The sequence below is a fragment of the Calonectris borealis genome, chromosome 2 (genome assembly GCF_964195595.1).
Source record: "Calonectris borealis chromosome 2, bCalBor7.hap1.2, whole genome shotgun sequence".
Classification (NCBI taxonomy): domain Eukaryota; kingdom Metazoa; phylum Chordata; class Aves; order Procellariiformes; family Procellariidae; genus Calonectris; species Calonectris borealis.
The window spans coordinates 35440794-35465257 of record NC_134313.1 but is presented as its reverse complement, the minus strand read 5'-3'; the positions used below and the strand labels follow the sequence as shown (position 1 = coordinate 35465257).

The window sequence follows — 24464 nt, the reverse complement described above, 5'->3', positions numbered from 1 at the left end:
AAGTATTTGTAGTTACATTGGTCATTAATAAACGTGCTATTCATATGAAGGCATTATAGGTTGCCCTTTTTTAAGTAGTAACTTTTGCAGGTTTTTGATATCTCATTGAATATAAAAATGGATAAGTGGTTTAAAGGAAAACAAATAGCAGTAGGTTGAAAAAGACAGCCCCTGTGGATACCCTCCAAAATCTGCAGAGAACTTGTGCAAGCAGTAACATGATCGTAAATGCTCTTCGGTTTAGGGATAGCTCTGTGATAGCCACTTATACAAGAATCCTGTTGTCATAATAATTAGGCCACTGGACTCCACTGGGGCCAGGAGGAGAACTGGCCTGAGACTGCATCCATGTGTCTGCAAGGACACAGGATGATTTGTGACTCTCAGGTAGCCCTGGGGATGTGGAAATTCGAAGGATGAATTTTGGACTGCTTTTTTTCTAGGTCTTTTCCTGTAAATTTTCCTTTTTCATCAGTAGCTTGTCTGTCACCGATTACTTTTCTTTTTTTTTTAATCAGGTAGTTTTTTATGGTGCCATTTTGCAGCTATTTTTATTGAACAGCAACTGCAGGCACTCTTTCCATTCAAATAAGCATTTTGATGCTCTACATACAGTTATTGGCTCTTGTTAATTAAACGTAAACTGGACAGTTTTCCTGTATATGTAATCTTTAATGTAACTGTTGGTCAGCAGTGTAAAGGGTAGTCTTCTGTAAAGAATTTTTTGAGAAGTAATAACATTTGAAATTCTGCTATCCAGCAGTTAAAAACACCTGATTAGCAAGTGAAATTCAGTTATCTTTTGCACAGATATGTTTTGCACAGCAGTGTTACAGGAGGGTTTTTAACTGGGTTTGTACATGCCATGTGTATCAACTGATGAGCAGTGGACCTACCCAGAGATTCTTCTTTTCAGAGAAGGTGAATGATTTTTTTCCCCTGTGCATCTCAATGGTGCTTGAAAACAACATGCTGCCATCACATCTTGTGTGAAGAAGAGTTGGAGCAGGAAGCCACCTTCTGAGAGTGTGCAAGGTCCACTGCCTAGAGCCATTGCAGCAACACAGTATATGATGGAGGCGATGTATAAACTCACCTTTCTTGCTGCAGAGCTTGTGTTGCTTGAGGCCCTGGTTAAGCGTGCCTACAAAGCCAGCTCATTGCTGCTGTTAAAGAAGGCTAACAGTTGTAAAAATGGGAGGTTTTGCAGCTGTCTTTTAAAATATGATGATGGATGTTTTGGGTATGAGGATATTCCATAATTGTATCACATTTCCTTATTGTTCTGAAGAGAGAGAGCAAAATGGCATACGAACCTACAATCTCTTTACATAGAACAACCAGAGTGGTTTGTTTAGGACTGTTTATACCACACATTGACAAAACGTATAGCGGGGCATAGGAGATAGGAAGCTTCCTGCATGTCCTTGGGTTCACTCAAGAACTGGAACCAGTACAACTCTTGATAAGGTTATTCCATAAAGCATTCCAAGATTATCAGAAGGGTTGCACTGTATCATAAAAGAAAAAAAAAAAACAGATAGAATATAGCATGCAGAAGCAGTTTTCCAGCTCCTCCCATTGCAGCACGTAAGTGACACAGTTATAGTTAACTTTGGTTTATCAATCACTGTGAAACAGAATGGGAAGGTTGTACATTTGAGCAGCTTTTTCACTGGTTTTGCATTCAATGATGAGGCTCTCGGAACCAATACTAGACATGGAAATGGCAAACTACAGTGAAGTTTTAGATCCGACGTATACGGCACTGGAGTTCGAAACTATGCAAATTCTGTATAATGGCAATGGTGAGTTCTGCTCCGTGATGCAAAATCAAGCCAGTTAACAGAAAAAGTGAAGTTTAGTAATGCTATAAGGTGTTAGCTAAATGTTTTATTAATGGAGCATTTGGGGGTTGTTTTCAAACTACAAATCTGCTCTTTTACACTTCATCACTAAGTTAATAACATTATAATTCTTAACATTAAGGAAAATAAAAGAGAGGTTATATGTAATAAAGTAACTGAACTGTACTGTCACCAGTCAGTTAATCAAAGGAAGAAAATGGTGTATTCAGCAGTTGTTTCATTTACTGTAAAACAAATGAATAACTAGTATTGACAATTTGGACATGAAAGTATATTTTGTATATAACATTGGGAAGGACAGGACAAAATTATCCAGAGGCTTGTGAAAAAAATTAACTACTGTTTCTTGATGCCTAGTTTCTAATTGTTGGACTAATATTTTATTTATTTAAATGTTAATCTAGCCTTTCTAGGTATGTGTATATATGAACTAGAGTGATTTTTTTAAAAAATCACATTGGCTTTCTGGAGGCTAATGTTTAGCTGAGAAAAACTATTTGCATTTGGCTAATGTAACACTTTAACTTTAGGTGGAAGTTTTAATGCAATAAATTTTCAAGAAATTGTATCAGTAAGTTATGCTTGAAATAGGAAGCACACCATTTCATTCTGCCATCATTGGGTACTGACCAAAAAAAAAAAGGAAATGTCAGTCCATTAAAGTGAAGAAAAGTATCAGGCAAATTAAACTACTCTAAAATGGCTTTCCAAATCTTCTAATATACTTAAAAATTGTTTTATTGTATCATAAGGTATAATTCATAGATCTGTTGTAATATGTATTTTTAAAAGGCAGAACAAATATTTAGTGATTTTCAGGAAAAATACTTATCACCTGCATTTCCACATATTCCTGCCATATAGAACCTAAGTTAGTTTTTATTGTTGGGCTTGAAATTTTATTTGAATTTCTGATGTTACTTTACAGCAAGCTTAGTAAACAGAAAGGTAGATTTGGTTATTGATTTAGGAAGGAAAAACAGACCTTTATGCCCTAAGTGATTTTGAAGATATCAACAATGATTATGTAACTTTTAGATGATTTCTCTGCTTTTTGTTCTAATATGGGTGATTTCATTGGTCATTTGTTTTTTGCTGAATAGCACCTTTTCAGATCTGTTAATGTTACATAAAATGGGAAAGCAGATTAAGGAGGTTATGCTGTGTTGCATTATGTGTTGGTGATAAAGCTAGTTAAATTATTCACTGTAAGTGATTAGTTTGATAATTATTAGTTATTAGGTGTAGCCTTTTTCTGTTTAGAGTTGGCTTTGAATTTAGCCTAAGTATTTTCTTACGGAATTTATAAAAACATTGTCTTGTAGCTACAGTGCTAGTCTGGAACTGAAAGCTGCCTCTTATGTGTCTTTTCCAGTTGTCTAAATTAACTAGAAACATCCAGAGAAGTTTAACAAGGCACATTCAGGTAGATTATGTAGTTCTGTTGAAATAAAAGAATTTTGCAAAATCAGGTCAATTTCCCAGACATTTTGTTTCAGAATAATACCAAGGAAAATAAGTATATCCTTATATATATATATACAAGTTATACCGCTATGAAATATTTTATCATTAAATTTAAATACTGTATTTTTAATTATTCTGCTATATCATTGTGGTACAAAATTACAAAACTCCAGAAGAAAGGTTTTGTATTTTTCCAGCTAAAGTAACTCTAACCCATTTCTAAAAATAATTTTCCAGTCATGACAAATCTAGTTTTAAAATAAATCTTTACAGAACTGAATTCTTACCTTTAAGATTTCATTTTTATTTAATCAATTTTTAATGTAATTCCTATCAATGACGTCTCTGTAAAACAGAAGAAAATGTTCCTTCTTCTCTCATTATCTAAAGAACTCTGTTTAAATTGTAAGCTCTTTGGCACACAATGAAAATTTTATAATATATTTGTATAATACATTTCAGTTAGATCTAGTATAATATGAATAATAATATATATCAATATTAACAGTTTTACTTTTCGACCTGTCCACTGTTCATGAACTCATGTACTTGACTTTTGAATACATGTTTGAATAACTAATTAATGTGGCACTCTCTCCTCTCCCTGACTGAACAACTACAAATGTTCAGGGCATATTGCAAACAGCTTTCCTTTCGTAAAACCAGAAGCATAACAGAAAAAGCTATTTTGCAATTATTTCTTTGAACACGTCTGTTAAACATTGTGACTCAAAGAACAATAAATATGTCTGTTTTGATTTCAATTGAATTTCTTCAGTATTGTTTACCATATTCAGTGACTAATTGTTAATCACGTAGCTAATATTCTCTTGTGCAAGTAAAGTCAGCACAATGTTCCTTTGGAAAATTTGTTCAAGGAAATAACACTTAGACAGTCCTCTTAGCATGCATTTTTTTTCATTAAGTATTGTACAAAAACTGTCTTGTCTTTTTTTTTTTAATATCACGTATGCAGTTGTATCTTTGTATGATAGTTGCCAGTTATTGCCAGCTCCTATGAGAACTGATATACAAGATCTTTGCCAGCTAATTAGGCAACACTGCTTTGTGCCAAAGTTCCTCTTCATGTTAGTAAGAATGTATACGTAATTATACATGCAGAGTTAGACTTTAATTTTTAACCTCTTTTAGTTGGAAAGAGTTGAGAATAAAATTATTTGTTGTTATGAACATCTTAAATTCTGTTAACATCTCTATAACTTTGAAAGTGCTTCATCTGAATAAGAACCAGATGTAATCAGATACGCCGTGCTATATAAATAGTAAGTGGCAATTAAAAGAGAAAAGGCCAGAAAAAGCGTCCATTTAAGTACAAATTTTTCATGGGGTGGTTGTTGAAAGTCTTGTCCATAACTATGTATGTTGTTCTTGCCTCTCCTCAGACAGTTCAGGAGAAGCTGTGAACATGAATGCTGCTGACAATGGGGTCAGTAGTCTCTGTGCAATATGTGGAGACCGAGCGACCGGAAAACATTACGGTGCTTCCAGTTGTGATGGATGCAAGGGATTCTTTAGACGCAGTATACGGAAAAATCATGTCTATACATGCAGGTATTTCAAAAGTTTGTCTAGAGGCACTAAATTAATGAATTTAAGCAAAAATTATATTCAGACATTTTCAGATTTTTCAGAACTATGTCAGGATATTTTCAGCTTTTTCTTAAGGAATTCTATCCAGCACTTTTGATGAGCATGTGGTTCATGGTATATTCTTATGATTGGAAAAAATGTCTTTTATTCAAGATTACTTATATTACACATTCCAGATACTACATTCCAGATGTCTGTTGATATTGTTGATATTACTTCACCCAAGAGCTGTTTCACTCTTTTATTTATGATTACAAAGGTCATCTTCTGAAAAAAAAAAAAAACCACAAAAGGAAAAATTCTCATATTTTCACTGGCAATGTGAAAAATGTATTTCTTAACTGTTTTCTAAAAATTATTTTCAATTTTTTTTCTTATGTAGGCAGTTTCTGAATTGAAAGTCTAAGGTTTAAGAGTCTTGTTTTAAGGGCTGTATAAGCACATCTGCACATCTTCCCACTTTGGGTGACACACTGCTCTTTTGAGTGACCATTTTCCCCCCTGTCAGTCTGAATGGCAATCTGCTAATTTCTGGATGTCTGGCTGCCCAAATAATCACACTGCAAGTCTGTGCACCATGTTTGACGAATTGCTCTGTGCATGTACAAGTCCATAAAACGTCAGTTTTAAGCCGTGCACAGAATATATGGAAACCTCTGTGAGTTTAGCCAAATCACTAAAGGAGAAAACTTTTTGTAAGAATGGCTTGTTACCGGAAATGTTTTTTGCTACACTCTTCCTTGGTTGCATAATACTCTTGTAAGGAAATCTCTCCCTTACAGACATACCACAGTCATATAGCATAGACATACCCCTAAAGAGGTGTGACAAGAGCTGGTATAAGTGATTTCAGGAAGAGATCTGCAAAACATAGATCTATTTATCTAACAAAGACATGCACAGCAAAAAGACAGAAGCAAACAGGGAGAGGGGGGATGGCTCATATACATTCCCCTTAGGCACACCTGTAGATGTGCTTGAGAGCTGGGGTAAGCCTTCTTGCAGTGTCATGCTCTGTTGTTTCCTTATGTCTTTATTTCATTGTGGGGTTAGAAAATTTTCCTCCCATTTCTTGTTTAGGTTGTCATCTCTAATGATACATCATGTAGCTTGTTTGTTGGTACGTCCCTGAAGGAGTAAACTTTTCCAGCCAAGGGTACTCCAATCCAGTGACACTTGACATTTTCCTTCATTGTCCTTTCCTTTTTCTATTTGTAGCTTTTCTTCTTTTTTTCCCCCACTGCGATTTGATGCAGCCAGTTATTGACATATCCCACAAATAAACTGAGGTGTAAATGATGCACATAACTCCAAAATTTTCCACACTTGCCCATTCCAATGCATATATGTGTCTATACACACACATACATTCCTGCAAACCAAGCAGGTATGAAACACCTCTCAAGACTGATTAATAAAAAATTAAAAAAAAAACAAAAACAAAAACAAAAAAACAGAAGAAGAAAGTCTGTGGTTACAGACATTGTTCTGACAGGCCAAATTAGTTGTTTTTTTTTTCTTCATAATCAGGGTGCTGCTTTATTAATGTTTTATATATTTACCTTTTCTTGTCTCTGATAGATTCAACCGGCAATGTATTGTTGACAAGGACAAAAGGAATCAATGCAGATATTGTCGTTTAAAGAAGTGTTTTCGAGCAGGAATGAAAAAAGAAGGTAATAGAATCATTTATTATTTGATATACAAAGAGAAATAATCAGAATTATTTTTAAAATGTAATAAAAATTCTAAAAAACTCCAGCAGAACTATTCAATGGAAAGTGTGCTATAATGCCTTCATGGTGGAGAAATGCTTTTATATTGAGGTGAAATATGCATCATCTAATTTTCAGGTGGGTAAGCAGTTCTAACACTGAGCATTAGCAAATCTATGGGTTTAAAGTGAATTTGCAACTGTTTAATCTATGAATCCTGGCATCAAAATTCACTGATTTCTAAGTGTTGAGCCATATCCTGGAAAAGGTAAAAGTGTGAGATTTTAATTTTAATTTTTACCAAATTTGAGTGCTAAAATATCGATCTGGGATTTTGTTTCTATCCTATCTAAGTAATGGCAGTGCCAATTTACTGGTTCTCCCCTTAAATTTAAATGTTTGAAGCATTTAAGCCAGAGGAGGGAGTGTGAAGTTGAGCAAAAAAGTAGTGGTGAGAACAGTAGTGGTAGCTCTTAGTGGAGTGTCCACATTCATCGAAAAAATTTCTAATCTCATTAGGGCTTAATATGGGAAGATGTTGTTATGCATCTCACTGACAGACATGAAGAAACACGGGTGTCACAGTGATCCTCCCGTCAAAGTGGAAGGACCAGACGACCACAAGAGCAGAGCAATAGCAAAAGAAAGGCAGTGGGAATATCAGAGGATTCTTGTATCGGGTTGTTCAGACTGTTGCTTCACTGGCAATTATGACGTAGAGGCAAAAGACGTCCTGATCTGGTTCAAATAAGCACCCAAAAATGGTTCTTTCATCACAAACTTTGCCACCTGTTTTCTTGGGAGCGTGGTATATCTGCCTGAAGGCTAGTCTGCAATGTGAGGTGTGCAGTTCTCCTGTACTGTAACTAGTCTATTATATTTTTGCCTATACATAGCGTTCCTAAGATAAAGAAAGCTGTTTCTTTATGCTTTTATATATCTATGCTATAGTACTGCTTTGCTAATGATCAAGTTTTGGTATGAGGTAAAATGGATTTTCTCCTTGCAGCTGGATGTGGATATTCTAAACAGTCTTACACTGTGTATGTATGAAATAGATTTGCTTGTTCTTGTGGATCTCCTTGAACACAGTTTAGCCTTTTGGAATTCAAGCCATTAAAATTGGTAACATATTTTATATATATTATCAAGCTGACATGAAGAAAAAGGAAGACCTGTGTGTCCACAGCAGCCCTAGAAGTTTTGCAAAAAGCAGAGCCTCACAGACTTTCAAAACCTGGAATTAAAGAATAGTTTAGCTCAGAAGGGACATCTGGAAGTCATCTAGTCCAGGCCCCCATTTAAAGCAAGGCTAACTTCTAGGTTCAGTCAGATTGCTTGGGACCCTGTCCAGCCAGGTTTATACAGTCCCTGAGGGGAGATACCACAACCTCTCTCAGCAACTTCCAGTGCTTGACCACCCTCATTGGGAAGAGTTTTTTCCTTATATCTAATTGGAATGTGTCTTACTGCAATTAGGGTAGTGTCCATTGCCTCTTGTCCTTTCACTGTGCATCTGAGAAGAATCTGACTCCTTTTTCTGTAAACTACAGAAATCAAGACCCCCACCTCCACCTTGGTCCTCTCTTTTCCACATAAACAAAGATGCCTCTCTCTGCTTCACCTTGTACGTCTTGTGGGTTACATCTCCATAGCCCTCCACTGGATAGTGCCCAGTTTTCCAGCATCTTTCATGTACTGGGGAACTTAAACCAGAGAAATAATCACTTATTTCAACATGCTAATGCAGCCCGGTGCATGGCTAGCTGACGTTGCCACGAGGCACGCTGCTGACTCATGTTTACGAAGTGAAGTATATCCTGCACAAAACTTTTAACCTAATTTACACCACTGTGCCTCCTCTGGTTCCACTACCTATAAAACTTTCATTTTTCATTGCGTCTGAGCCATGTTTATTCAAGGCTTCCCAGTGCTAAAATAATTCAAAATGCTGAACTGTAAATTTCACTGCTTGTGTGTTGTTATATACCTCTCTACACCATCAGGGGATGTCTCATAGCATAGGTGTAGCATAGTCTATATGATAGTTTCTCAGCTTGTTTCTAGCAAATCGCTTTCTTTTTTTCAGGGTGAAGGTGAGAAAGGCTTCAGCTGCTAAAAGCTATAGAAGCCCTCTGAGCAAATATTCCCCCTTCCTCATGGAGTCTCTGTTTAAGGCAATTTTAGCCTGAACTGACAAAAAGGGTTTAGCAACATAGACAATCCAGTCTAACAATCCAAAATTATGCATATGCAGGAGAAAACTGAAGCATTTCCCTATGATTCTCAGTGCTCCACCAGTGACTTTCATTAGTGATTGACAGAATAGCTTATTATTTTTCTAACACTAATCAGCACTGACCTTATTTTAATTATCTATGTAGCACTTAAGCTGCTGAGATTCAGTGAATAGTTTTTTCTCCATTCTTTTAAAAAAGGTTGTATTTTTTGTTTCCTGTCTACATGAACATTTAGCACTTTGTGTTTATCACTGCACAACATTTCTTACTGTGACCTTAATAAAAGGCTCATCAGTGAGTGTCCTTGGCAAAAAGTTAGCACACCTCTGGAATAAACTATGTGCATTGTTCAGATAAACCCTGAAAACTATTCCGTGTATAGAATATTTTATTTTTTTTATTGAAGCCTTTGGTACTACTCCTAAATTCTGTAATGCAGATTGTTTCCCACAAAATAGCAAACATATCTTTGGAAATAAAGCTGCTGCTCTTAAAAGATGATGAGATTCCTTGTGCAATAAAAAGATTTTGATCAGCACAATTCTTTTTTTTTTTTTTCTTTTCTCCTTGGCCTGACCTTGGACATGATCTAGGTTTTAGAAAAATCTGATTGATAGTTTTATTTTTTCTTCTTCCTTCAATTCAAAAGTAAGCCTTGTTGCTTCTTAAGCCTTGCATGTGCTGATTAAGGATTCCTTATCCAAAGCCCTTTCAACTGCCTTTTTTGGACCCCATGAGACAAAACTTATCAGCCTGAAACTTTTTTGGTGGTGTTTTTTTTTTTTTTTTTTTTACTTAGTTAATGTTCTGTAAACTGGCTAGGAATGCAATGTCACTGAGGAGTAGCATGAGATTTAAGTTTCAAAATTATCTTACTAGGGGATTAAGTTCATGATTCATTCCCATTTCGGGGTTTCTCAAAGGAGAACAGGAGTAGGGCTTTCACACTTCCTCTGACTGAGACATCTTGTCAGTGGTGGTGCTGTACCTCTTGACCTGTTCAACAGTCTGGAAATGTCCATTCCTACCATTAGCATAAAGCCTCACTTATTAAATTGGTTAAAATAACGAAATGACAGCATGTTCAAAGGAAGAAAGAGGTTTTACTGTAATAAAACCAGTCACAAAAAGTGCTGATGATTCAGTATCTGTGTACAATTAGTTATACGTAGTTTTCATAGGCAAACAGTATACATAAACATGTATTGTCATCCTTCCTCATTACTCAGAGCTAAAAGCACAAGGTCTTTTTTGAATGTCATACTTTTGATTCATACAGTTATCTAGTAAACTTCTGAAATTATATTGTGTGGCAATGCCTACAAGTCAATAAATGAGATTATTATTCTTTTCCAGCTGTACAAAATGAACGGGACAGGATAAGTACGAGAAGAAACACTTTTGATGGCTGCAACATCCCCTCTATTAGCACATTGTCACAAGCTGAGACACTCTCCCGGCAGGTACTGAGATCTACCACAAAATTATTTGATGACTTTAAGACCATTTTTTCTAAAGTTAAATACTTCTCAGTTTCTTATTGTATTAAATATAATTACTGAGATTACTTTTTTCTACTTCCAAAATGCACCCAGCTTCCTCTTCCCAATGAAAGAATGAGTAATGGAATACATTCTTAAAGCAAAGTCAATAAAAAAAAATTCTACTTTGTCCAGGACAATATGTCCTAGGCACCTTTCTTAATAAAGCTTTATGGTTCTTACTGCTTTTAAATTAGTTGCTTTTAAATCAGGCAGCTGGTGGCATCTATCTATCCTTGAGGCTGGCTTTCCCATGAAACATTACGGAAAAAATTGTCCAAAGCCATTACATTCAAAGGGGTGTGGACACTCATTTCCTTACATTCTTTTGAAAATCCCATTTTTAATATCCTTAGACATTATAAATAAGGCAAACAGAAGTGTTCCAACTGTAGAGCCTATTCACATCTCGCTTTTAAATTTTCTTTGTCTCATCTGAACTTCATTTTCCTTTTTTTTTTTCTCCCTATCCAATCAATTGCTGAATGGAACAGTCTCCAGTCCTTTTCTGCACCTCAGATAAATCATGGTCATTGATTCTGCATTCTTGCACCTCTTACTAACTTACTTAGAATTTAACTGCCACCTTTATGATTTCATGCTGACTGATTTATACATCCCCAAATGTTTTGTAATCTCATCCTTTATCAGCATCTCTCGTAGGGTGGAACTGTCTGTAAAGAATTGATGCAGGAATTACTTGGTGATAGTCTTTGGCACATATTGCATGTCTGGGCAGACTAGGTGAACATAATGCACCTTCTTACCTTTCATACCTATACAGTATGAAAAATATACCTATTTTTACATCCTTAGTAATTCTTTGAACTTGCTTATCGTGCTTTTTTTGTGTTAGTCTCTTAATCATTTCCAACTGCTGTATGCAATTCAGGAATAAGAACTGTCTTAAACAGAATCATATCCTTAGCCTTTCCTGCCATAAAGTTATTTTCAGCCCGTAGGTTCCTGGCCTAAAACATCACCTTGTGTATACACAAAAATTTATTCTACTTATTATTTGGTATGTTGTAGCAGGAGAGAATTACTCCCACTATGCCAAGCATATGGGAAGATACACTCTTGGCCTCAAAGACCAAAGGGTCACATTAACATGATGGCAAAGTAGTCTTAAAAGTCCTTGTTTTTCCCTCAGTCGAATGGATCTGTAAGATGAGTTCAGTCCTGAGGAGAGACTTGGAGGAGGTGGTAGTGTCACAAATCATTGGCCAAGTCCTTCAACTGTGAACTAAGGAAGAAGGTGGCATTCATCCCTTTTAAAATTTTCATATTAAAATAGGGAAAATGAATTATTTTGTCCATGGAGATTCCTTACATTGTCCAAGCACGATGTTTCTCCTATAGACCCAGGAGAGGCTTCCTGGATTGTGTAAATATGAAAGGGACATGCTGGAGACTCATAGGAGTAAAGGTATGTGTCTCTGATGGTTCTCAGAACAATAGGGATATAGTGTTATATTATCATGTTCATCAAGTCATTAATGGGTACAAATTGTACCAGAAGAGGTTTCATCTCGGTATGAGAAAGAAATTTTTTACAGTGAGAACAATCAGTCACTGGAACAACCTTCCCAGCGACATAGAATCATAGAATCATAGAATCATTAAGGTTGGAAAAGACCTCTAAGATCATCGAGTCCAACCGTCAACCCAACACACCATGCCCACTACACCATGTCCCTAAGGGCCTCATCTACACATCTTTTAAATACTTCCAGGGATGGTGACTCCACCACTTCCCTGGGCAGCCTGTTCCAAGGCCTGACCACTCTTTCAGTAAAGAAGTTTCTCCTAATGTCCAATCTAAACCTCCCTTGGCGCAACTTGAGGCCATTTCCTCTCGTCCTATCGCTTGTTACTTGGGAGAAGAGACCAACACCCACCTCGCTACAACCTCCTTTCAGGTAGTTGTAGAGCATGATGAGGTGTCCCCTCAGCCTCATCTTCTCCAGACTAAACAACCCCAGTTCCCTCAGCCGCTCCTCATGAGACTTGTGCTCCAGACCCTTCACCAGCTTCCTTGCCCTTCTCTGGACACGCCCCAGCACCTCAATGTCCTTCTTGTAGTGAGGGGCCCAAAACTGAACACAGGATTCGAGGTGCGGCCTCACCAGTGCCGAGTACAGGGGCACGATCAGCTCCCTGCTCCTGCTGGCCACACTATTTCTAATACAGGCCAGGATGCCATTGGCCTTCTTGGCCACCTGGGCACACTGCTGGCTCATGTTCAGCCGGCTGTCAGTCAGCACCCCCAGGTCCTTTTCCTCTGGACAGCTTTCCAGCCACTCTTCCCCAAGCCTGTAGCGTTGCCTGGGGTTGTTGTGGCCGAAGTGCAGGACCCGGCACTTGGCCTTGTTGAACTTCATACAGTTGGCCTTGGCCCATCGATCCAGCCTGTCCAGGTCCCTCTGCAGAGCCTTCCTACCCTCGAGCAGATCAACACTCCCGCCCAGCTTGGTGTCATCTGCAAGCTTACTGAGGGAGCACTCGATCCCCTCGTCCAGATCATTGATAAAGATATTGAACAGGACTGGCCCCAGTACTGAGCCCTGGGGAACACCGCTCATGACCGGCCGCCAACTGGATTTAACTCCGTTCACCACAACTCTCTGGGCTCGGCCATCCAGCCAGTTTTCTACCCAGCAAAGAGTGTACCTGTCTAAGCCGTGAGCTGCCAGCTTCTCTAGGAGAATGCTGTGGCAGACAGTGTCAAAGGCTTTACTAAAGTCCAGGTAGACAACATCCATAGCCTTTCCCTCATCCACTAGGCTGGTCACCTGGTCATAGAAGGAGATCAGGTTGGTCAAGCAGGACCTGCCTTCCATGAACCTGTGCTGGCTGGGCCTCATCCCCTGGTTGTCCCGGACATGGCTCGTGAGCACCTTCAAAACGAACCGCTCCATGATCTTCCCCGGCACCAAGGTCAGGCTGACCAGCCTGTAGTTCCCCGGATCCTCCTTCCGGCCCTTCTTATAGATGGGCGTCACATTGGCGAGCCTCCAGTCGTCCGGGACCTCCCCAGTTAACCAGGACTGCTGGTAAATGATGGAGAGCAGCTCTGCAAGCTCCTCCGCCAGCTCCCTCAGCACCCTCGGGTGGATCCCATCTGGCCCCATAGACTTGTGAACGTCCAGGTGGTGTAGCAGGTCGTTAACTTCTTCCTCTTGGATTATGGGGGGTTTATCCTGCTCGCCGTCTCTGTCTTTCAGCTCAGGGGGCTGAGTACCCTGAGGATAACTGCTCTGACTACTAAAGACTGAGGCAAAGAAGGCGTTGAGTACCTCAGCCTTATCCTCATCCTTGGTGGCAACGTACCTCCCCGCATCCAATAGAGGATGGAGATTCTCCTTGGCTCTCCTTTTGTCATTAATATACTTGTAAAAGCATTTTTTGTTGTCTTTCATGACAGTGGCCAGGTTGAGTTCTAGCTGGGCTTTTGCCTTTCTAATTTCCTCTCTGTACGACCTAACGAGATCCCTGTACTCTTCTTAAGTTGCCTGCCCCTTCTTCCACAAGTGATAAACTCTCCTTTTTTTCCTGAGTCCCAGCCAGAGCTCCCCGTTCAACCAGGCCGGTCGTCTTCCCTGCCCGTTCTTCTTATGGCACATGGGGACAGCCTGCTCCTGCACCTTTAAGACTTCCTTCTTGAAGAATGTCCAGCCTTCCTGGACCCCTTTGCCCTTCAGGACTGTCTCCCAAGGGACCCTCTTGACCAGTGTCCTGAGCAGGCCAAAGTCCGCCCTCCAGAAGTCCATGGTAGCGGTTTTGCTGGCCCCCCTCCTTACTCCACTAAGTATTGAGTATTCTATCATTTCATGGTCGCTAAGCCCAAGCCGGCCTCCGACCACCACATCTCCCACCAGCCCTTCTCTGTTTGTGAACAGCAGGTCAAGCGAGGCACCTCCCCTAGTGGGCTTGCTTAACAGCTGCGTCAGGAAGTTATCATCCACACACTCCAGGAACCTCCTCGACTGTTTCCTCTCTGCCATGTTGTATTTCCAGCAGACATCCGGAAAGTTGAAGTCCCCCACAAGAACAAGACTGTGAGACTTCTGCGAGCCTCTGGCAGAATATTTCGTCTGCCTCCTCGTCCTGGCTAGGTGGTCTATAACAGATTCCCAGCAGGATAACTGCCTTGTTGGCCTTCCCCCTCATCCTTACCCACAAGCACTCGACCTCGTCATCACTACCATTAAGCTCTAGACAGTCGAAGCACTCCCTAACATACAGGGTTACCCCACTGCCTCTCCTTCCTCGCCTATCCCTTCTGAAGAGCTCATAGCCATCCATTGCAGCACTCCAGTCGTGAGACTCACCCCACCATGTTTCCGTGATGGCGACTAAGTCATAACTGCCCCACCGCGTAATGGCTTCCAGCTCCTCCTGTTTGCCGCCCATGCTGCATGCATTGGTATAGATGCACTTGAGCTGGGCTGCCGATTTCTCCCCCGACATGGGCGTGCGGTCCCTAGGCTCTTTTCTAGTGAGCCTGGTTTTATCCCCTTCCCCCTTCCAATGATGGAGTCCCCATCACTGGAGGTTTTCAGGATGCTAGATCTCATCTAGGCTTCCTTCCCCATAAAAGGTTGGATGAGATGATCTTTCGAGGTCCCTTCTAACCTGGGCTGGTCTATAATTCTATGAAGTCAGTGACTCCCGTGTTGTACCCTAGAAATGAGAGGCAGGTTAAAGCAATAGAGAAATAGAAAGAGGAAAGTTCACAGCTTCATATCCTTGTGAAGAGATGCAACCTTAGGAGTTCATAATGAACTCCATGGGAGTCATCTCATGAATCCCCAGCAGAAGCTCACCAAGTAATTTCAGCACAGAGTCTATAGTTTGTCCTATAAAATGTAATTTATAACGATGCATAGTTTTGATTAAAAGAGATTAAAGGAAGGACAATGTGTTAAGTTCTTGAGTCAGTAAGTCTAATGGTTAAACAATCTGCCTGTTCTTTACCTTCTTGAATTAACTTCTAGTCAGTGCATGGTGGTATCTTTCTGGTAGATGAGAGCGCCTTCTGCTGTCAGAACTTTCTTCTCGGTGTAGGTACTCTTGAATCATGATCAAGACTCCTCTTACTCTTCTGGAAAAAATTAAATATGTTGAATTTCTTTACTCTCTTTCTGTACTGAAGGTTTTCTAGACTGAATCATTCTGGTAGCTTTCACCTGAATGATATTCCATATTTTCAACTTCATTTTTATAGAACAGGTGTCAGAAATGGACTCATGATTACAGCAGGGATTTCACAAATGCTCTTTCTACGAAGAGACAATACGTCTAACCTTTTTCCTACATGATAGCCTTTGAATTATGTGTCTAAGGATTTTTTCACCTGCCTAGCTGCTGTATTTCCCTGAGAATTAATGTTCAGCTGGTTAACTGCCATTAATATCTAAGCTGTTTTCAGTGTTTTAGACTACTGAATTATGTAGGAAGCACTGAGCTTTAGTTCAGAAGTGCAGCTCCTTTGACAACCCAAGGATAATAGGGTTTCACCACAGTTCCCACTGGGGAATTTATCATGGATCTGGGAATGAAGGGGATCTGGTAGGAGTCAACCTAAATAGCATTCACCATCCTGAAATTTGTAGGTACACAGTATTGGAAGATCAAACAATTTTTTTGGGAGGGTGAGAAGATAATCAAACTACAGAATTTCCTCAGTATGCTTTCTGTAATAAAATGTAAGGTGAAAGTCAGTTTCACTGGCCTTGTACAGTGGTGGGGTTTTGTGTTGTTGTGGTGGGATCTTTTTTTTCTTTTTCTCTTTCTCTTTCTCTTTCTCTTTCTCTTTTTCTTTCTCTTTCTCTTTCTCTTTCTCTTTCTCTTTCTCTTTCTCTTTCTCTTTCTCTTTCTCTTTCTCTTTCTCTTTCTCTTTCTCTTTCTCTTTCTTTCTTTCTCTTTTTCTTTCTCTTTTTCTTTCTTTTTTTCTTTTTCTTTCTCTTTTTCTTTCTTTTTTTCTTTTTCTTTTTCTTTTTCTTTTTCTTTTTCTTTTTCTTTTTCTTTTTCTTTTTCTTTTTCTTTTTCTTTTTCTTTTTCTTTTTCTTTTTCTTTTTTCTTTTTCTTTTTCTTTTTCTTTCTTTTTCTCTTTCTCTTTCTCTTCTCTTTCTCTTTTTCTTTTTCTTTTTCTTTCTCTTTCTCTTTCCCTTTCTCTTTCTCTTTCTCTTTCTCTTTTTTCCTTTTTTTTTTCCTCTTTTTTGTCTTCTTTTTCTTTCTTCTTTTTCTTTCTTCTTTTTCTTTCTCTTCCCTGGTATGATAGCAGCTATAAACTGACCTTCTCTTCTCAGGCTTGGTTTTATCTTAAGTTGTCTTTCCTGCCTGGCTTAAGAGCAAGCCTGGTTTTGTTCCTTTCCTTGAAAACTTATTAAGAATTTCAGGATTTGGCTCAGTGATTATCTGAAAGTGTCCCAGTTTCAGGCCCAGAAAGATATTGCTCTCTTCTTATTTCACAGAACACTGTTCACTGCAGGTGGTCTAATGCACACTCATATCCCTTACATTTGCTCTGAAACGTCTCAGGCCTCCACCTATACTGCTGCTTCATCATTACAAACCATTCTCCTACAGGCACTAAAAAACCGCTGTTTTACCTTCTAAAGTTAATGATACTTATCTTTTCACTAGAAGAACATGCTACCCCTTTATCTCTCTCTTTCTTTTCTCTTAATGTTACTGCATGGCCCTATGAGCTCTTTTTTTTCTGAAATGAAGTAAAATGTCAACCATTTTAAAGGAATAAAAAAAGCACCTCCCTCCCTAAAAATAATAAGGGTTCTGGTGTAATTAAAACGGTATTTTGGAATGAGAAGATATTGTATTATTATATGAATAGTGTAATTTTTAACATACTGTAATACACACTGATAATAATGAGAAATAAAATTTTATACTTTACGTGCAGACTAATGACCCATATGGTCAAGGGATTTCTCAACAGTATGCATGATTACTGCTGAGATTTTTTCTTAAATATCACTGTTAACCAGTGAAAATGCAATTATATGAAGTTTAACATTGTTAATTTTTTCTCTCTTATGGCCAGATCTCAATTTCCAGTCCTGGTGCTAGCACTGACATAAATGTTAAGAAAATTGCTGGTATTAGTGATGTCTGTGAATCTATGAAGCAACAACTTTTGGTCCTGGTGGAATGGGCTAAATATATTCCAGGCTTCTGTGAATTACCTCTGGATGACCAGGTATAAGAGGAGACCAAAGAGAGAATGTTAATTACTGTTCTGTTATTTCTGTGATATTTAAATGTTATGATTAAACACTCATTTTTCGTCTGATTAGAGATGGGTGCTAGACCCACCATCTTAAAATTTTGTAAGGTTCTGAAATAGCACCACCACCACCACAAAAAAACCAAAGGAAATTGATAAAGCTTTAGCACCTTAACAAAAAGAAGCAGCAAATCAGTGTCTTTCAGTGTTTTGTGCTTTCTGTATTCTTTTGGAAGCAGAGATACCAAGCTGCATGCAAAAATGAAAAAAAAAGCCATGCTTTTTCCTGACCTTGCAGAGTATTTATTTCATGTTCACCTTTCATTACAATATGGTTTAAGGCAGTGTGTTATTTAATTTGAACCAGGTCTTCTCTACTTGCAAAAAATAAAAGCCATTAGAATCTCGAACAAATGCCAAACATACTGTTATCAATCCATAGCAAATAATCTTTCATATAATACAATGTACTAAAGTTATATTGTATATAATGACTGTGGTTAAAAAGCATCAAACCTTGAAAATTCTTAAGTGTTTTTATGACAGAGTGATGATCTATCATCACATCTGTAATATATCCTAATACATCACTGGGTTTCAGAATAAGTTGTGCTGGCACACTCAGAACCAGTGTCTCCATGTTGCGGTAAGCAGTTCTCTTACCGGCCGCCTGGACAGGAGATTAATTCACGGTTCAGGATCTCTTGATTCCAGTCCACCAAAATCTGATTCAGCTTGAAAATGACTCTGTGGAGTCAAATTGAATAATTCCTCCTTTTTTCCTCTTCATTCTCTCAGTTTTTAACAAAATCCTGCAAGGAGGGTTAGATCATCCTTCGGTTTGAGACTCAAACTGAGCTCATTCCCTCTTATACACCTCCTCAGGAATATGGAGGTGTTTCAGGCCACAGGAGACCCCCTAAAATAGGAGCTTAATGATGTCTTTGCAGACCTGCAGAATATGATATGTGTGCATAAGCTCAACATACTGGAATAAGTTAAAAATCTGTTCATGTGAAAGAAGGGGAATTTTAAATTGATTGGTTACACAAGCAAAAATATTGCTGTTTTTATTGTTAAGATGGCATGAAGGAAAAGAGAAGGGATCAAACTTCATTAAAAAGTTCCTGTCTGTATTTAAAAAAAAAAATCACCTTAGAAAGATAGGCTGAAAACACCCCCGCAGTGCTTGAAGAGTATACGTTGGGAAATACTGAGGAACTTTAAGTACCTTAGAGGAGTAGTGACAGAAGTATTGGGAGTTAAAACAAATGCCACTTTTGCATTTCTCATAACCTCTTTCTAAGGGGCGTTGTGCATTTAGTTATAAAGTAAACCCTCTGGTTTTGAACAAATGATTCCTGATCTGGGAATCAGCTTGATTTATAAACCATAGAGCAGACCAGAGCAGATAAGTTAACTGCTGAGAACCTGAAAAGTCTTAACACATGAAGTATTCCTAGGTGCTGTGTACCTTTACATCACTCATAAAGCATTGGCTTGGATTTGTAAGAAAAGAATTACTTGCCAAGAGAGGAGTTCCTTGAGGAAATAGAGGCCAGCACTGAAGTTTCAAGCAGACATTAAAAACAAAGGAAAGTAAATAGGTGACAAAGAGTAAACTAGTGACCACATTTTAAAGTGCCTTCCTGGTATGAATCAGGTTTCTTCTTTGTTGACAGTAGTGGATATTTTAACATATCTGGCTTTGTTGGAGAAAAAGCTCTTTTAAGTGCCACATAAATTTTTGATTCAAGGTGAGAAAAATGAAACACTGATAGTGCCAAATTTACTGTAACAGTTCATTCCAGCCCACCGGAGTATTTAGTGTCAACTTAAAATTCCAGAAAAAACTTTGTTAAGGGAATAGGCACTAGGAAATAAATGCAAGTATTGTATTTATTGAGAAGTATTTTGCAGAGCCATATGTTTAAAATCTAGACCAAATGCTAGAAGTGACAGAGGATGACTAATTATAGTGTGCTGTTAGTACAGTGTTAAGGTTTTTACATTCACTACATTTTACATTAGAATCGTAACAATCTTAAGCATGTACCTATAGCTAAATACACTCACGGTAATGTGCATCCTCATTTCTTTTGCCCTTATTGGAACTTACTGCTTTATCTTCTAATGAGTCTGCTGTTTTTTTCTTGAGGTTGCCCTGTTAAGAGCACATGCTGGGGAACACTTGTTGCTTGGAGCAGCAAAACGGTCCATGGCGTATAAGGACATTTTACTTTTAGGTAAATATTGGTTTTGTTTTAATTAATAATGATGATGTTATAGTACATTAGCAACCATATAATCACTTAAGTGGGACAACTGTTCTGTGCAGTCAAAGCAATGCATTCTGTGAATGCTAAATAGCTATTAATGACATAATGTCACGTGCCTGTTCCAGCAAAAGCAGGTGGACAGTTTCCTGTGACTTAATACAGCTAAAGGTTTATTGGATACCAGAAACCACAATTTGCCAGGAACTCAAATTGTCTCCTTACATTAGCATCCTTTCTGCACCTTTGTCCCATAAAAACCCAACAAAACGACAACGAAAAAACCCATAAAAAATCTTTGCTTAAGAGAGGAGCAGCCAACCTGTGGCCTGGGTACTAATTTCAGACTTCATGAAAATCATTTATCTGGAGCTTTCCCAAGAGCCCTTCAGACACAGTCAGAGAAGACCCTACAGGCTAGAAAATTGGATAGCTTGTTCCCTGCAACTCGCTTTCCCAAGAGCCCTTTCACTGCTGCCTTGACAGTCGCCACGTGGCCATCATGTAAACAACATGCCTGTTGTTCCCTGCCATGTGAGAGGTGGAAGCATCCATGGCACGGTGAGGAGTCACGCCTGCATAAGCATATTCTTGGTCACTTGAAATGGCTCCTTCACTGGGTTATATAAAAAGAGCATGGCTGTTAGGGAAGGGGGCGTCGTCGCGTGGTAGAAGCCTGTCTTCCCTTCATTCACACAACAGAGAGGCACAGTAATACGATGAGATATGTGCCTGTGTGTATAGTGATGTGATGAGGCATTTGTTAGCATTGTTTGACACAGTACTCCGCCAGTCTGAAGTGCACCCTGCCAAAAACGGTCTCATTAAACATGTGCAGCACTTAGGCTGTTTTGTGAGAAAATGGGTAGGTCTTGGACAGGATTTTTGATGTGAGGCAAGACTATGCGGAATATCAACTCAAACTAGTTTCTTCACTGGTGATGTTGTACAAGGGGTTTTTCCGCTACTTGTTCTCCTTCCTCTTTGGGCCTGCCTTTTCATAGCTCTTAATCAGTTTGAATTTATTTTTACACATATCATAACATTAAAGGGACAGGAAGGGCTTGTTCTGGAGATACCACTCTAACCAGCAATCCTTTCAAATTAAAAACTATACAAATTACCTTCTTAACCTAGTTCTTTCTCTAGATACAGTTTTACAGACAAAATTAACAGAAATAAAAAGGAAATATTTGCAGTTTTATTGGGATTAGTAGGTAATAAGGACAAATAATGAGAAAATAATAAGTAGAAAATTATAGTCAACATCACCAACATCAGCATACATACTGAAAGAAGAAAAAATTTGAGGCTCCAAGGCTTATTTCTGATATTTGGAGGTAGATATCTGTATAGCTTGTGAGTCATTTTGGCATAGATCTCTTGTGATATAATCATCAGCTTTTCTTTCAAAAACTGCTTGGTGGATTCTGGAAGCTCTGTAGCTTTCCCACTGTTCTCACCACTTATGTTAGATGATTTCTGGACAGAAGGTGAATTAAGATGCCATAATGGAGACTTCCCCAAAATGAAAATTTAAAATTAAAAGAGCAGAGAAAATTCATTCTTTACTGAAAATTTTAAGATGCTTCTAAATCTTATGAGGAGTGGCAGAAGCATCTGTTAGAAACACTCCTGGTGCCTCCTCTGGAAGAAGGCTTCTTTGTCCATTGGCAAATCCTGATCATTCAGATTGGGATATATTATTTTAATGGGGGAAGATGAAATTTTAAGATCAGTTTACCATTATATTTGTCTATTTTGTAAAGATAAAGGCCTACTTGCTCCATGCTTGTGCATTCAAATATGGGCCTCAGTCTTGCAGACTAATCAGTAACTGTACATGTTGGCATATTTACATGCACAGATAATTTACTGGGTGACAGCTGTATTTTGCACATATACTCTACTTGCAAAGAACAGTTTTGTAGGATACAAAGGAGAGTTATTACTTAAAAAAAACCAAAAACAATTTGATTAAGCAAAATAAAAGGTGCATTTGAAAATGGGCTACATCTAGTATGTTACATCAAAGTCTTTATATCAATCCATATGTTGGTATTCTTTCTCTCCAAGGCAACAATTACATAATCCACCGCAACAGTACTGAAGTAGAGATCAGCCGAGTGGCAAATCGAATTCTAGATGAACTAGTTCGACCCTTCCAGGAAATTCAAATAGACGACAATGAGTACGCTTGCTTGAAAGCGATTGTGTTTTTTGATCCAGGTACCTTTTCGAAAATATGTCTCAGAATTATTGTGCATGTGATTATATTTAAAGTAATTTTTGTTGATGTAGCATCTGCTCATGTTATCTAGCTGGATGGAAAAGAATAAAATGAAAAAAAGTAAGATGCTCCTCCCAAATCATAATCTGCCTTGACTTTAAGTTTTTGTCATTTTTTAAGATGCAAAGGGCCTAAGTAATCCAATGAAGATTAAGAACATGCGGTTCCAAGTCCAAATCAGTTTAGAGGATTATATTAATGACCGTCAGTATGACTCCCGAGGAAGATTTGGAGAACTTCTGCTTCTACTGCCTACACTCCAGAGCATCACTTGGCAAATGATTGAGCAAATACAATTGGTTAAACTATTTGGAATTGTTAAAATTGACAGTTTGCTTCAGGAAATGTTACTGGGAGGTAAGCTAACAACTTGTTAAATTTACCATGTTGTATTATGTTGAATTTAGCATGCTGGGACGTTGAGGGAATCATGATGTAAGCAAGCACTTTGACCACTGCCTTGCTGGCTGAGCTTTGAGTCATATGATTGCTAGCTAAAGCCTTCCTGTCTTGGCTGCTCATCTTGTTACAGTCCTACAACCTCAGATTGTGCTGTGTACTTCTCAATCATTGCTGGGTATCTAGACATACAACTCCCTAGGCAGATGGAAGAACCCTTACAAATATTTCATGAAATCCACTGTTAATGCAGTCAAAACAGTGAAAATAAACACAGTGCTTAATATGGTTGAAGTCTGGTTAAATTGTTTAATGAATACCCAGAGGCAATTATTCAAATTGCCAATTAAAATATTTGCTCTACAGAAATGTAATTATTGCAGTATAGGTTGCTGGCAACAACATGCTCTTTTGAATTGATATGTGCTCATGTTATTTTTGCAGGTACTTCTAATGATGCCAGTCATCTGCACCATCCAGTACATCCTCACTTAGCCCAAGATCCATTAACTGGCCAAACTATCCTCATAAGTTCAATGTCTGCTCCTGTACATACAGAACAGATTTGTAAGTAATTGCAAGTTAGCCTTCTGTCATAACATTTCACTGTTACAGTTAAAAATATTAATTAGAATGGTGGCCTGTCAGTGCTCATAGAGTTATTTCATCATTATCCTTAAATTAAACTAATTGTGCATTAAAAATGTATGTATATAAACAGTCTTAAGTGAGAGACTTTGACCTGAATTTAATCTAATTTTAAAAATTCAGCACCATTCTGATGTATCATCAGTTTCACATGCACAATTTTTAATAAACTAAAAATTCTGATAATTAAAATATCATATTTACCTGCATGCCAAATGTAACAGAACTTCCTTTTGGGGCAGTAGTAGGTATATGTGTATGCAGAATAGGCCAGAATATAAAAATACTTAATTCTTTCTATATTCTTTTTCAGCAACTCCAGAAACTCCATTACCTTCCCCTCCTCAAGGCTCTGGGCAAGAATACAAAATGTCTACAAATCAGGCTTCAGTCATTGCACAGCAATCTATTTTGAAACAAAAACCATTGTGATAATGTTTCTCTGTCTGTCTTGCTCTGTCCTTCCCTCCTTCTTTCCTTTCTTCCTTCCTTCCTTCCTCCCCTCGTTCCTTCCTTCCTTCCTTCCTTCCTTCCTTCCTTCCTTCCTTCCTTCCTTCCTTCCTTCCTTCCTTCCTTCCTTCCTTCTCCCCTTCCCCCCTTCCCCCCTTCCCTTCGTCCTTTTTATGCACTAGATAAATTGGTAAGACTCTTGCACATTTGAAATCTCAGGATGATAAAGGAAATTATTTCCTCACCAGCCACTACTTTGGGTGTTTCTTAAAACACCTCATGATTTGGAAAGTAATACTCACTGTTCTGACTGCCACGTACAACTGTAACTGTGGACACTGCAGTCTGACAAAGATGTATAGAGGTTGACATTATTTTTAGATCTTTTAACTGCACAGATTAATTTTTTATTTCCTGTTTTAGTTGTTGTCTTAATATTATTGTTTTACATGTATATAATTTTTTTCATTGTGATGGAACTGGTTAGTGCTTGTTTAGCTGTGAATTGTAGACATGAAAAAGTGGGTTAATCAAACAAAAGCTAAGATTCCTTAAATAGTAAGACCCTAGGCTACCCAACAAAGCACATGTATTAGATAGGAGAAAATAATGCACAGAAATACCCAATTAATTAAAAAAAAAAAATCCTGATTTGAAAGAACCATCTTTTTCAAGTAAAAATTCAACAAAAGAGTTGGATCGTTCCT

At 38.2% G+C, this 24464-nt stretch overlaps 1 protein-coding gene across 2 annotated transcripts; it reads left to right on the top strand.

The window, feature by feature from the left end:
* Positions 1 to 258: 258 nt before the first annotated feature.
* On the top strand, positions 259 to 23739 carry HNF4G (hepatocyte nuclear factor 4 gamma). 2 transcript variants are annotated; one of them, XM_075140640.1, is made up of 10 exons: positions 259 to 1808; positions 4739 to 4907; positions 6528 to 6622; positions 10258 to 10364; positions 17512 to 17667; positions 19853 to 19940; positions 22047 to 22199; positions 22381 to 22617; positions 23104 to 23226; positions 23621 to 23739. In XM_075140640.1, exons 1-10 carry the CDS (start codon positions 1691 to 1693, stop codon positions 23737 to 23739), a joined length of 1365 nt encoding a protein of 454 aa, XP_074996741.1. In that variant the 5' UTR covers positions 259 to 1690. The 2 variants fall into 2 exon arrangements, with proteins under 2 accessions (XP_074996741.1, XP_074996742.1); XM_075140641.1 differs by having other exon boundaries at positions 259 to 1812; positions 4743 to 4907.
* The last annotated feature ends 725 nt before the right edge of the window (positions 23740 to 24464 follow it).